At 47.7% G+C, this 14,734-nt stretch overlaps 1 protein-coding gene and 1 long non-coding RNA gene across 3 annotated transcripts in view; one reads left to right on the top strand and one right to left on the bottom strand.

Moving 5' to 3' along the window:
• The window catches only part of TECPR2 (tectonin beta-propeller repeat containing 2), a 102,872-nt gene that overhangs the window by 28,653 nt on the left and 59,485 nt on the right, over positions 1 to 14,734 (bottom strand). For both annotated transcript variants that reach the window (XM_077910674.1, XM_077910675.1), the window contains 4 exons: positions 13,091 to 13,331; positions 11,861 to 11,950; positions 10,024 to 10,257; positions 1,850 to 1,998 (listed from right to left, as the gene is read on the bottom strand). In XM_077910674.1, coding sequence (XP_077766800.1) covers positions 1,850 to 1,998; positions 10,024 to 10,257; positions 11,861 to 11,950; positions 13,091 to 13,331 — 714 coding nt within the window. The remainder of the gene's footprint in view (positions 1 to 1,849; positions 1,999 to 10,023; positions 10,258 to 11,860; positions 11,951 to 13,090; positions 13,332 to 14,734) is intronic.
• LOC144321181 (uncharacterized) lies at positions 1,094 to 3,498 on the top strand. The gene is made up of 2 exons (XR_013386942.1): positions 1,094 to 1,251; positions 1,644 to 3,498. It is a non-coding gene; the product is annotated as an uncharacterized LOC144321181 (long non-coding RNA).

Genomic DNA, 14,734 nt, shown 5'->3' with positions numbered 1-14,734 from the left:
CTCAGCGGTTTAGCCCGCCTTCAGCCCAGGGTGTGATCCTGGAGACCTGAGATGGAGCCCCACGTCGGGCTCCCTGTATGGAGCCTGCTTCTCCCTCTACCTGTGTGTCTGCCTCTCTCTCTCAGTCTCTCTCATGAATAAATAAACAAATCCTTAAAAAAAAAATGTCCATCCATGGGATGGAATATTATTCAGTGATAAAAAGTAACAAAGTACTGATACAGGCTACAACATGCTACAGTACTTGTAACCATGATGCTAAATGAAAGGCAGCAAAGAAGGCAACATACTGCACAATTCCATTTATATTTATTTATTTTTATTTTTATTTATTTATTTTTTTAAACTTTAGTTTTTTTTTGTTTTGTTTTTTTTTAATTTATGATAGTCACAGTGGATATGACCACTAACCGGCAGCCTGAAAGAACTCTGACCTGACTCTGGGTTCCACTGCAGGGCCCCTCAGCCCACATCCCATGTCTGCTGGGAGGACTGGTGGTCCTCATGACTAGCCCTGTGTCTTGGACCCCGATTCCTGTCACTCTATCCCTGAGGGTTCACAATGTCCAAAATTTAGATGGTCATGAACACAGGCGTTTACCCAAACACTTCATTTCCTGCCAATCTCCATTCAAGCATTTGTTTGTTTGAGGACCAACTGCTCCTGCCCTACTGTCACCCCTGCAGATGGCAACTTCATTTTTCCCAACAAGGTCACAAAGTAGGGACTAGCAGGAGTTGGAGCAGATAACACTCACAAAATCACAGCCCCCCTCATTATAAATTGTAACAGAAATGTATCTAGTATAGCAACCAGGCCCATTCAATCTTTAAGGGTAATTAAATAGTGTCCTCAAATCAGGCTTCTGCTTCTGCTATGAATTGTGGAAACAGTCGAAAGAAGAAAAACATTCAGAATACTAGGTGAGCTGAAACATGACAGGGGGGGGGAGTATGGGGGTGGAGGGGACAGGAAACAGAATTTCAACCAACCAGGAAAGGCATTCACAAAAAGATGGCAAGACATGGTCTCCATGGTGAGATTTTTTTTTTTAAAGATTTATTTTTATTTACTTATGATAGACACAGAAAGAGAGAGAGAGAGAGAGAGAGGGGCAGAGACACAGTCAGAGGGAGAAGCAGACTCCATGCCGGGAGCCCGACGCGGGACTCAATCCCGGGACTCCAGGATCGTGCCCTGGGCCAAAGGCAGGCGCGAAACTGCTGAGCCACCCAGGGATCCCCTCCATGGTGAGATTTTAAGTGACCTTTTATTTCTTCACTATACTTTTGGGTACTATTTTATTTTATTTTTATTTTTATTTTATTTATTTTTAAGTGACCTTTTATTTCTTCACTATACTTTTGGGTACTATTTTATTTTATTTTATTTTATTTTATATTTATTTTATTTATTTTTAAGTAAGCTCTATGCTCTATGCTTACTTAAAAATAGGGCTTGAATTCACGACCCCGAGATCAAGAGTCGCATGCTCTACCGAGTCAGCCGGGTGCCCGATTTTATTCTTTTAAAAAACGATGTTCAATTTGTGAAAAGTTACAATATTTTTATTTTGAGAGGAAAAAAATCTTAAGTGTTGACTCAGATCATCTTTATATTTTATTTATTTATTTATTTTCAGATCATCTTTAACAAGATATTCAGTTCTAAATTCCACAACTGGGATGCCAATGAGTAAGCACACGCACCTTGTTCCCGGGACACTTGCCTCTTCCCCCACTTGCTGAGAGGCCTATACAAGCGGGTATGGTCCCGCTTCCAGGAACTGCATCCTCACAGCTTCTGTCTTACTGAGGAGCAGCTTGGTATCAGTTAAGTTTTGCTTACCTGGACAGGTGGCTCAATCATTATCCAGGCTGGAAGCATCAGACTGGGATTTAGAGGCTGGGTTCCCACTCGGAAGTAAACTCCACCCCTAGAATCACAGGCCCAGATGTGCTGGTTTCCACATGCCAAGCTCGTCAGTTTTATAGCTCCTGTAGATAAAGGAAAAATCCACACACTAATTACTTTTGTAAAATGACAAATCCTTCATTTAATCTATGGACTTTGATATTATCCTTCAAAGAAAGAGGTGAGGCTGCACTTGTGGCGGACTGTGTTTTATCTGAGGGCAGCGCAGCTCAGGGGTTATTGAAGCCTCCGGCTGCCCCGCCACCTGCCTGGCGCCAGTGGGCATGCTCTCGGGCACCGCCAGCGGAGCAGTCAGGATGCTGGTGGCACGGGCCCCGAGCTGCTAAGCACAGATTAATATCTGCGCGGGCCTCAGCATTAGCTACATCACGTACACGCCTACCAGCAGCAAATTCTGCATCTGGGGGAGGGAATGCCTCTTTATTAGGAATCTTGATCCTGATGAGAATTCATATGAACCAGCTAAGTCTCCTAGAATCTTCATGTTTCTCTTCACATTTCTCCTGGTTGATTAAGTCAATTGTAAGAGAAAAGGAAATGTGTGGGGGCTTTGAAGAGAAATTACACTCGATTACTAGTCTACCTGCAAGAAGAGCACCGGTAGTCACAGAGAAGCTGCCGTGGGGCAGGGTGCAGCTCAGTCTGATAGCCTCACTTCAAAACCTGCAATAGTGATGCATGGTGACTCTGATCTCAAGTCACACACGAGGCTGTCGGGACACAGATATGGAGAGACTTGCCCAAGGTCCCAGGGCAAGGATGCGGCAAAGCCAGGAGGCAAAGGTCTGAAACCAGGCCAGCTCAACTCTTCCACACCAGCTATCTGCCCTCTGGGACACTGGTGAAGGCTCAGATGGGACATGTTCAGTTCAGTTGGTTTTGACAGATAAATATACCCAGGTCACCCATGTCCTGTCAAGTTACAGAACATTTTCATCACCCCAGGAAGTTCCCTCGGGCCCCTTCGAGTCAGTTCCCTTGGTCCCAAGGCACCCACTCCTTACTTCTGTCGCCATGAGTTAGGGCAGCCTGGTCTAGAGGTCCAAATAAGCAATCATGGGCCTGAACTCTTTTGGGATCTGGCTTCAGTCACCCAGTGGAACCGTGTTGCTTCATGTTGCTGAGCGTTACTCCACTGCATGCCAATAACTCAGTTTATCCAACCACTTGATGATGGACATTTAGTCACGCCCGCTTCTTGTGATCAGGAGTAAAGCTGCTATGGATGACTTTTTTGTGAACGTGTGTTATCTTTCTTGAATGGTACCTGGAAGTGAAAGTGCAGGGCCACGGGGTAGATGTACATTTGCCATTCTGCATGCCCACCAGCTGTGCATGCTGGCTGCCCACAGCCTCACCAGCACCTGGTCTTGGCACCATTCTAGTAGGTGTGAAGAGGTATATCATCATGGTTTTAATTTGCATTTCCCTGGTAACTAATGGTGCTGAGAATCTTTTAATGTGCTTATGGGGCACAACGTGCTTATAGGGTCTATCTTCTTTTGTGAAATGCCTATTCAAGTCTTTTGCCCATTTTTCAAATTAAACAGTTTGTCTTTTGATGACTGGGTTAGAGGATTTCTTTGTATATTCTGGATCCAAGTCCTTTGTCAGATATACACATTGTGCATCTTTCTTCCCAGTCTGTGGCTTGCCTTTTCATTTTCTTGACTGTTTTCTGCTGAGTTTGTCATTTTGATGGGTCATTTTTTTTTAAAAGATTTTATTCATTTATTCATGAGACAGAGAGAGGGGGGTGGCAGGGAGACAGGCAGAGGGAGAAGCAGGCTTCATGCAAGGAGCCTGACATGGGACTTGATCCTGGAACTCCAGGATCACACCCTGGGTTGAAGGCAGGTGCCAAACCGCTAAGCCACCCAGGGATCCCTTGGTGGGTCATTTTGACTTAAAAGCAGTGGGGAAGAAGGTGGTACAGCCATGTTCTGTGGTCATGCTCCTGTTGGCCAGCTCACACCTGTCGCTGGTAGCAGAGGGCAGCCCAAAAATCTGCACTGAAGTACAAGCATGGATCCTGCTAGGTGGAAGTCTTATCAGGTGCCTTCAGTTATGACACCAGCTGAAAAGTATTAACTGACCACCACATAAAAAATCCTTAGTATCCTTTTGTGTATATGTTGAAGTTAACTGTAGTTTCTTCTTCCTTAATCTTTTATAGAATATCTTACCCGAGAGTTCAAATGGACTTCTAGAGCTCTAACATGACACAGAAGATTTGTACCAATCGAAATACAGTTCCTTCAGCCGTAAATCACAGAAATAGCCAAGAAACAAACATTAATTTAAAAATGTTAAGTGGGGCAGCCCAGGTGGCTCAGTGGTTTAGCACCATTTTCAGCCCAGGGTGTGATCCTGGAGTCCCGGGATCGAGTCCCACCTCGGGCTCCCTGCATGGAGCCTGCTTCTCCCTCTGCCTGTGTCTCTGCCTCTCTCTCTCTCTGTGTGTCTCTCATGAATAAATAAAATCTTTAAAAAAAATGTTAAATGAAAATTAATTTTTATGCTGGAGTCTTCAACTTGCCCTAATAGGAACTCCAGGCAGTGGCGATGGTGAGAAAAGTTCCACGGTGACAGGGACACACCAGGCCAGCAGCTCCGTTAGTAGTACCTAACAACACCGCCACCAGAACACATCGTTCAAGTTACAGGAATATTCTTTCAGGACAAAAGTAAAGGCTACTAGAATATACATGTCAGTATAGATGATAGCTTATTCTGAACTGAAGACACAGGTCAAAAAGAAAATATTTACCTGAAGGCTCTTCTGCATTTTCCTTCCTCACAGAGGCCCCCCCCCTTCCCCCGCCGGAGTACAGTATAAGAGACTGTATTAGCTGAGATGGTCAGGACAGGGGCAGAGACTCCTGCCCTCCCCAAACATTCCAGGCTTCTCCGAGGTCCCTGCAAGTTAGGTGGGGCCCCGTCGTTAGTCCGGACAATGGGCTGTAGGCAGAAGCGATCAGCCACTTTTGAACTGAAGCATAAAGAGCTGGCAAGGGGTCTTTCAGCTGTCCCCTGCTGTAGTGACAAGAGAAGGAAGCCACAGAGCACAGCAGCGGCACCAGCAAGCTGCCGCCCAGTGGACACAATTCTAAGAGACTGAGAGCCAAAGGTAGAGAGCCAACTCTGTGGCACCGGGGAAGCAACACTCATTGTGGTAAGTCGCTGATATTTCGGGACCGCTACTACATTACCAGCCCGATGAACACAGACACACTACAATTTTCCTGCCTTTCCCCGTTTTGCTTTTTCTATTAAAAAAAAAAAGGTTTTAATTACTTTATTCAACAGAGGAGACAGTTCCCCTTTAGGATTACTTTTGTTTTTTTATTTTTTTTCTAAAGATTTATTTATTTACTTATGATAGACATAGAGAGAGAGAGAGAGGCAGAGACACAAGAGGAGGGAGAAGCAGGCTCCGTGCCGGAAGCCCGACGCGGGACTTGATCCCGGGACTCCAGGATCGCGCCCCGGGCCAAAGGCAGGTGCTAAACCGCTGAGCCACCCAGGGATCCCCTAGGATTACTTTTTTTTTTTTTTTTTTAAGATTTTATTTATTTATTCATGAGAGACACAGAGAGAGAAAGGCAGAGACACAGGCAGAGGGAGAAGCAGGCTCCACACACAGAGCCCGATGTGGGACTTGATCCAGGACTCCAGGATCACGCCCTGGGGCCAAAGGCAGGCGCTAAACCGCTGAGCCACCCAAGGATCCCCTGGATTACTTTTAAACATATATTTTAGAACAAAAAGTAACATTTATTTGGTGTTTTAGGATTTATTAAACAATTTTCTGCATAATTTACTGCTACCATAATCCTATTTGTTACCTACCTAAAGGCAAAAACTGACACTAAATATTTCCTCATTGGGGATCCCTGGGTGGTGCAGCGGTTTAGCGCCTGCCTTTGGCCCAGGGCGCGATCCTGGAGACCCGGGATCGAATCCCACGTCGGGCTCCCGGTGCATGGAGCCTGTTTCTCCCTCTGCCTGTGTCTCTGCCTCTCTCTCTCTCACTGTGTGCCTATCATAAATAAATAAAATTAAAAATAAATAAATAAATAAATAAATAAATATTTCCTCATTAAATGTTGTGACCAGATGAATTAAATTACAAAATTGCATTCGTTTGCTAAACATTCCAATGCCTGACAGCACACATATTAATGGGAAATGAAATGCTATCAGCATTTTAAATATCTGCTAAATGGTGCAAATTTTCTTCCCAAAACCAGGATTATAATAAATCACAAATTTCCATATTCAGTCTCTAAAACTGGGTTCAATAGCCAGACATTTAAGAATTCTCTTCATCTCAAAGCAGCAATCGATTTGGTAATTTGAGTAGAGGCAGGAAAGAGTGACATTAGGTCTTAAGAAAGAAATTAAAGGTAGAAATCACAATCATGGGGCAGCCCAGGTGGCTCAGGGGTTTAGTGCTGCCTTCGGCCCAGGGTGTGATCCTGGAGACCTGGGATTGAGTCCCACATCAGGCTTCCTGCATGGAGCGTGCTTCTCCCTCTGCCTGTGTCTTTGCCTCTTTCTCTCTTTCATGAAAAAAAAAAAAAAAAAAAAATCACATTCATGACTTGATACTTTGCTAAAGTCATCCCTGGAACCGAAATTTCTGCTTGCAATGTGCAAGCTGGTGACATTCCCAACTTTACAATCACCTGGCACTACCATCAGGAGGTGGGCCGCATCACACTGTCAGCACCCACAGGACAGGGTTTCATTTTTCATGTTCGTAATGTCAGAAAACTCGTAAAGAAGAGGCCAGGACTGAAGATAAAAGCACAGATACATCACATCCCTGAACAAGCTGGTGGCAACATAGAGGTGGAGCAGCTACTTACCGCTCTTGAATCTGCCTGTTAGGCAGTTTTATTAGTGATTATCAATATCGAGGCCAAAGACAGGATCAAAACTCATATCCCAGAATTACTTAGAAATGTTAGTTACCAGTAATAACCACCTTCCCTGATGGTCTAATGTCCCTCTGGGCATGGATATGGAGAGCAAGTGGTCCCCCTCTGTGTGCAGACCCCGCTCAAGGTCAGACTATGAGGGCCACTGAAACAGAGCAGGGGCAAAGCACTCAGGGCACATGGTGGGCAGACGTCAAGGGAATGGGAACTGAAGGAAGCCAGTGGTGGGGTAGAGGTCGGAAGGAAGAAGAGCTGAGGAAGCTGGGGAAGGAAGGAGCCAGGAGGACGTTCTAGGCCGTGGCAAGACAAGCACGCACTATGCACAAAGGGGCCTGGCACAAAGGGCAGAGCCATGGCTGGTGGGCCTGCTGTGATGGCCCTGGGCACCACCCTGAAGCTGGTGCGATGTGGAGCCCTTTCACATTGAGGGCACACCCCTGCTGTTTTAGGAAGACAGATCTGGCGACCACGGGGGAGGTGGGCCCACCTGGTGCCATGAGGTGGCTCCTGCAGTAGGTCACTACACTTTCTATTCACTACTATTTGGTGCCTGCTGCCTGATGACAACCTGCCATGGACACTCACATGTGGGGCTCTGGGCAGGGAGCACACAGCTGAACTTAAAATCTGTATTCCTGCATTTAAATAATAATTTAAGAAAATCACCGGATTCACCTTTTTATCCCACAGGCTACAAAGCTCATCCCGGAGAGGGCCCAATAACACAAGGCCTGGTGGTGCCTGCCTGCCTTTTACTGCCCCGGACCCTGGGACAGTGGGAAACCAGTATCTTTCACATGACCTCCTACCCGCCTCTTCTGCCCCAACATGAAACCTACCAACTCAGGACATGCTGCATTCTCCTACATTTAGAAAATGGTAAAAGATCATTTATCCATCATTTCAGTGTCTGCTAGCAACCCAGATAAATAAACAAAACCTAGAGCTCAGAAAGGCAGTGTTTCCCACCAACACCCAATCAGGCACCTGGTGAGACAGCCCCCATGAGCCTGGAGAGCAATGCAGCTAATGCTGGCTCGACAGGGACCCTGCACAGGACACTTGCCCAAGAAGCTCATGTTTACACAGGATGCTTCCTTGCATCATCTCTCTGTGCTGGGGACTGCTGTTCCCATTAGGAAGGTGAGAAATTAAGGTTTACAGGGAACCCAGCAGCTCACCCAGGATCCTGGAACCTGCCTAGGGTCAGGTCTCTTAAACCAAGCCTTCATCCCACCAAAGCTGACTTTCTCTCCTGGAAAGGATGGCCACCACCCCAGTGAAGCCCAAATGGGCACATCAGAGACCTGCAGTAGTCTAGCCAGCTAGCCAGTGCTGGGAGGGCTGCACTGATCTGGAAGGGAGATGGGAGCTGTGGACCCCGGGTAGAGGTGGTTCTGGCACCGTGCAGCCCGGATAATGCCACTCACTCTGTGTCCATGGAGCTCAGTGGTGTCCTCTGAAGGACGTGGAGGGGACAGCACAGGGAAACAGCTCTGCCCCTCACCCAGACTGTGCAGAAGAGCAAGCCTCCCAGTTCTCAAGGTTTGGTGGTGGGAGGCCTGGCCTTCCGACCTCCAGGAGAAACTGGCAACATCTCCCAAACTGGTCTGGTTGCTGTTCAGGCCAGTAGATATCTGGATGGTGGCAGGCTTCCTAGGGCAGGCAGGAGGGTCCCCTGTCACCAGCACTCAGGGCCATAAGCAGCCCCAGCTTTGTCCGGTCAGTCACCATCAGTAACGGTGGCTGGTAAATACTCTCCAAAGCCAGAACGTGACAGCCCTGGTGCCGGGATTAGGGTCAAAAGACAGGGTATGAGGCCAAAAGCATAAGTTACCAAAATAACCCTGAAAAATTCAAATTTTTAGTATATGTGCTGCCAAACTGAGCATGGCCCTGGAACGTTCCCAGCTTTGGAACAGTTTGCTTCTTCAGTTGAGAGCCAGTCTGCCTCTTATTTAAGCTGGACTATATCTGGTCTCGTGCTGGACAAGGGAATGATGATCTCTCTATACAGCACCTTGCAGGAGCCACATGAGCTGAGAGCAGATGGGGCCCAGTCTATTTCATGGGATGGTGAGAGGTCCCGGGCAGCTGGAGATGCAGTCACAGGCATTTGTACATATACATTTTTAAAGATTTTACCTATTTGAGAGTGAGAAAATGTGTGCAAGAGAGAACAAGCATGAATGGGGGCAGGAGCAGAGGGAGAGGGAGAAGCAGGCTCCCCGTTGAGCAGGAGCCCGGGATCATGACCTGAGCTGAAGGCAGATGCTTAACCAGTTGAGCCCCCCAGACACCTGCATGTATATGTGTGCGCGCGCACACACGTAACTCTAAACCCAATGCAGGTCTCAAACTTAGGATTCAGAGATTAAGAGTCACATACTCTACTGACTGAGGCAGTCAGGCGCCACCTCCACTTTTCTCTACTTCTCTAATGAGTAGGTGTGTCTGAATCCTTAAACATTAAATGCTAGTAGAATTCAACCTTACAATCTACCAAACAAAAAACACTGGTTGTCCGTTTACCGAAACGGGAACCTGTATGGCAGGGGAGTAGTCCTAAGGCTCCAGTGGACCTTCTGGAGCCGCTGGAGCAGCCTCTGCCTTTAGACAAGTCTCTGCTGTCAGACAAGTCACACACAAGGATTTGCCTGGAGAATAACCCAATGTTGCGGGCCCACTCTGATACCTTGTTTCTTAGAACACAAATGAATAATTTATAAACAGCATCATGCTCCTTGGCTGGCTCTGGGACCCTGGACAGGAGACTCAGAGAAGAGCCAGAGAGGCACATCATCTCCTCAGACCGCTCGAGGAGGAACAGATGCCAGCCCGCTGGGCACTGTTCCAGCTGCAGAGGGACAGGTAAATGGGTGCTGATGCGGGACACACCTGTTCTTCCAGACTTAAAGGGCACAAAGAAATGTGCCATATTGTCAGGCTGGCAGAGTAGCTGCATCAGGCAGTTCTAGTGGCAACTTCTGCTGAGTGTGTGATTCTCCTGGGCTCTGGGAGCCCTATGAGCTGTATGAGGTAGGGAAGTAAAGCTCCTCCTAAGTCAGAGGTCCATTTAATCTGGACTGGCTGATCAATCTCCTGAATTTATACAACACAAGTTGAACCCAGGGGCCATACCTAGCTGGGAAAGGTCCAGCCGCGTCCAATGCATGCCTGTGGGGCAGCTCTTGGAGAGCGTCCTGATGAACACCTGGCCAAGGCTGTCCAGGGCCCACAGGGCGTCCTGGCAGGCGGCGTATGCCCTCATCTCCACGTCGGGAGGCAGCTGCACCGTGGAGGGGCGGGACTGGGCATTCTGGGCGCTGACACTGCACAGGTCCTTGCTGCTCTGGCACAGCCACAAGGAGCTTCCTGCGGAAAAGGTTCATGTTTGTTACTGACGAGACGCACAAGGCAGTTGTGGCCTTTGGGCAGCTGACACCTGATGGCAGATGCCACCACTCCTGGCTCCCAGGGCACTACTGTGCAGGCGAGCTTGATAGACCTTAAGCCAGAAGTCAGAGGTGCACCCATGGCCATCCAGTTAAAAAATAAGCTTGAGGTGTTCTAAAGGGAGGAAATAAAGTAGGGCTTATGAGATTTGGTGAAGGCTATGGTCTTGGCTCTGTGGCTCTGAACTTGGACGTTTCGTAAGGGTTGGGGAGTCTTTGACTTGGTGTGACCGTTGCTCTGGAGGAAGTGAGGTCAGCAATTCCTTGGAAGGATGGGTCTACAGTTCCCCTGTTCTGGTCTGGGGGGAGGGGTGAGGCTGTTGGGGAGGCCTGGAGAGCTAGAAAACCTTCTCTCCTCACCCTCTCCTCAAAATCCACTCTCTCTTCCTCCCACCATTTTTATGGAGTCCTTTGGTCTTAACAGATTAAGTTTTAAAATGCAGATAAACTCCGGGAAAGTTAATGTCTCCATCATAATATATTATTCACTAAAACTTGTGGCCAGCTAGGTTTTAGAATTCAAAACTGTTTTGGATTTTGAAAACCTAAGGTAAGGGGTATGCCATATATTTAAGTAACAGCCTCAGGGAGCCAGGCAGCAATGAAATGCAGTAACATTCCTGCCACAGAACGTGTGCACACTCATAATCAATGGATAAATAAGTAGCCCCACATTGGTTCAGGCCAGGTTTTGCTGCCAAATGATTTTGTGTCAATCTCAGGATATAACCCACGGTTTTCAAAGCTTACAGATGTCAGAATTATGGGTAGAATGATCAGGCGAGTAAACATCTTCCCGTACTGACAAGTTACGGAAATCCCAAATCTCGGTGGGACTAATGGCTTGAACTAACCAGGTGCTTCCTCTGAACCACAGGCTTCATGGCATCTTCTCATCTGACCCTCAGGGCAAAGCTAGGAGGAGCCTTCGGCCACCCCCCAGAGGGATCACCTGGCTGCCCAGGCTCCCAGCTCACTGGTAGCTGCACTGCCTCTCCGGCTCCAAACCCCATGCTCCAGGAAGGGAGGTGAGCTCTGATTGGAGCCAATGGGAAGTCTGCCCCTATAGACCTGTCCTAACAGGGCACAGCTGTGGGACTCAGACTGAGCCAGAATCTGTAAACCAGATTCAAAGAGGCTGTTAGGAGGTGATGGAAAACTTCACGAGGGGAAATGGAGAGGCACCCCAAGAACCTTGGTGCCTACTGACTGCAGTGCTATGGCCCCGTGACATGTCACTGGACATCTCCAACTGCCGGCCCTAGTGGGACACTGTATGTTCCTCTCCTTCGCAATGACGCCCTGCCTTTATACTCATTCAACACCCACACACCAGAGCCTTCTTTCTTGGTCAGGCCTATCCAGCTTGGAGGCTTTGGCTCAGCCAACAAGGGCTGCCTGCCTGGGAAGCCACTGCATTGTCTCTGAGGTCCACATAGCCACGCCTGGTCCCAACTAGGTCATGGTCAGACCATGGTTTTCACTTTTCAACTGCCAATTATGCATTGTATTTCTCAACTAACCTTCTTTTGTGGGAGCAGTGGAAGCCAGCACAAAGGCCCACTTTGTTGCAGAAGCTGTCCCACGGGGAACAACATTATTCCAGTAAGTGCCTAGAAAGAACCAATAGGAAGTGTGTTAAAGAAAGAAGAGGAGAACACACACACACACACACACACTCCAGAGCATTAGTTCTATACTACAACTTGTCTCCAAAACCTCTTAGAGCTCATTCTAGAGTGCCCTTAAATTAGGAGGTCCACGCCAGCCAGTGCTATGAGGCCAGTCCCTTGTTTCTCCTTCCACGCTGATAAGCAGAGCCACAGTCTTGCCCAGGGTGTGGGGCAGGGGCTGGGGGGTTGTGCAGAGGGAGGAGAGCTGGAAAAATTCACAAAGCAAGGCTTCACTCATAAAAACAAAGCCCTCATGGGTACCTGTGGATTTACACCACCAGTTATAGATTCCCAGAGCCTTGCATTCTCCACAGAGCAAGAACTTTTCATCTCGGAAACGGGACTATTGCCTCTTACTGTGCTCTTTACATTTGGGTGGACGTTTTCTTTTTTTTTTTTTTAAAGAGTTTATTTACTTATACATGAGAGACAGAGAGATAGGCAGAGTAACAGGCAGAGGGAGAAGCAGGCTCCTTGAGGGGAGCCCAATGTGGGCCTCGATCCTGGGACTCTGAGATCATGCCCTGAGCTAAAGGCAGATGCTCAGCCACTGAGCCATCAAGGTGTTCCTGGGTGGACTTTTTCATTTAAATGTGAAATTATTGGGATCCCTGTGTAGTTCAGCTGTTTAGTGCCTGCCTTCGGCCCAGGGCGTGATCCTGGAGTCCCAGGATTGAGTCCCACATCAGGCTCCCTGCATGGAGCCTGCTTCTGCCTCTGCCTGTGTCTCTGCCTCTCTCTCTCTCCGTGTGTCTCTCATGAATAAATAAATAAAATCTTTAAAAAAAAAGTGAAATTATGAACATAAAAATGAGCTCCATCTGCCTTTCCTAGATCATCATGGATTCCCAGTAGAAACTGGTCCCACACCATCCAAACACGGGTACCCAAGTTGTAGGAATGATGGACTGAAAACAAGGAAACTGCTACAAAACAAAAAGAATGCCTCCATTACAAACGCTTCACACACTGGCACCAAATTATCCTCTACAGCTGAGATCTCAAAGCTTTTCTTTCAGTGCTGGCTTTAAACTGAAGCTGCCAATCGAGTCAATGTGAAAAGAAAGGTAGTGCACCCACCGATGAGATTTCCTTTAGCGACATGGAATTCATTCTTGCCGGAGGAGATCCAGACACCACTGTTGTTTACCCCGAGAAGGCTCGGCTGGCACTGAAGCTGCTGAGACCAAAATGCCATGCGCAGCTTATCTGCCACCTTTTCCACGGGCACTTGTGCTGCCGTGGCCACCGAGTGTGTGGCATGGATTATGGTCTGGAATAAGCTGCACTGGTCAAACACCACGTAGTCTGTGATGCTCACCTGGAGGGGGAGACAGAAAGACATCCTTCTCTCAGTGCAGCGGTGCTGCCTTCTGCACGTGTGCTGCCCAAGAGCTGAGGTCTGGCCCACATTCGGCAAACACTCAGCACACATGTGCACCTGCGCATGTGTGTAAGGACCAAATAAAGTCTGGCGGGAGACTACTGAACCAGTGACTGCAATTACTTCTGAGGGATTTGGAGAGATGGAAGAAAATGTTCATCTTTTGTTTCATATGCTTTTATATGACACAGATCTGTTACAACAGCATGTACTGTTGTGACCACCCCCTCAGACCCGTGATGCCTTTTATTCTAATCAGCGATAAAGGGTCGTTTTGCTTTTATTTTTTATTTATTTTTTTAAAGATTTATTTCTTTATTCATAGAGACACACACACACACACACACAGAGGCAGACACACAGGCAGAGGGAGAAGCAGGCACCTATGCAGAGAGCCTGACATGGGACTCGATCCAGGGTCTCCAGGACCACGCCCTAGGCTGCAGGCGGCACTAAACCGCTGTGCCACCGGGGCTGCCCGGGTCGTTTTGCTTTTAAATTTAGGTATCTCCAATGGACAACAGTGTGCAATCCTTAGAATAATAATATGGGTTAAAAAAAGTATTGTAAGCAGGGTGATGGAAGCACTTTCTGATCTGAACCAGGACTGTCAATAATTCCGCCAGAGCAACAACATGGAGCAGGACCATCCTACACATGAGGGGCACACTCTGCTCACACCTGCAAACTGCTTCTCTAACATTCCTGAATTTCTTTCGGGGCAACCCTGAGGAGAACTTCACTCTTATCAAGCAGCTCTAGCTGTTAGAAAGTTCTTTCTGGGCACCCTGAGTGGCTCAGCGGTTTAGCACCGCCTTCGGCCCAGGGTGTGATCCTGGAGTCCTGGGATCGAGTCCCATGTCGGGCTCCCTGCATGGAGCCTGCTTCTTCCTCTGCCTGTGTCTCTGCCTCTCTCTCTCTGTCTCTCATGAATAAATAAATAAAATCTTAAAAAAAAAAAAAAAAAAAAGGAGGGCATCCCAGGCGGCTTAGCGGTTTTGTGCTGCCTTCCGCCAGGGAGTGATCCTGGAGACCCGGGATCAAGACCCACATCGGGCTCCCTGCATGGAGCCTGCTTCTCCCTCTGCCTGTGTCTCTGCCTCTCTCTCTCTCTCTCTAATAAATAAATAAAAAATCTTAAAAAATAAAAAGAGAGTTCTTTCTAAGATGGTCGAAATCTAATTCCACGTGACTTCCACGTATACTTCTGCCCTGTTGGGTTTGACTATAGAGAATGTGGTGCCCTGAATCCTAGGACAGCCTTGTGTAGGCCGCGTTCCCAGGTCTCACACAATGAGACGCTGAGTGAAAGACACATCATTTATTATAGGGAACTTAAT

Source organism: Canis aureus, chromosome 9 (genome assembly GCF_053574225.1).
Source record: "Canis aureus isolate CA01 chromosome 9, VMU_Caureus_v.1.0, whole genome shotgun sequence".
Classification (NCBI taxonomy): Eukaryota; Metazoa; Chordata; class Mammalia; order Carnivora; family Canidae; genus Canis; species Canis aureus.
Note: the sequence above shows the minus strand (reverse complement) of the source record. Positions and strands in the feature narration are given on the sequence as shown.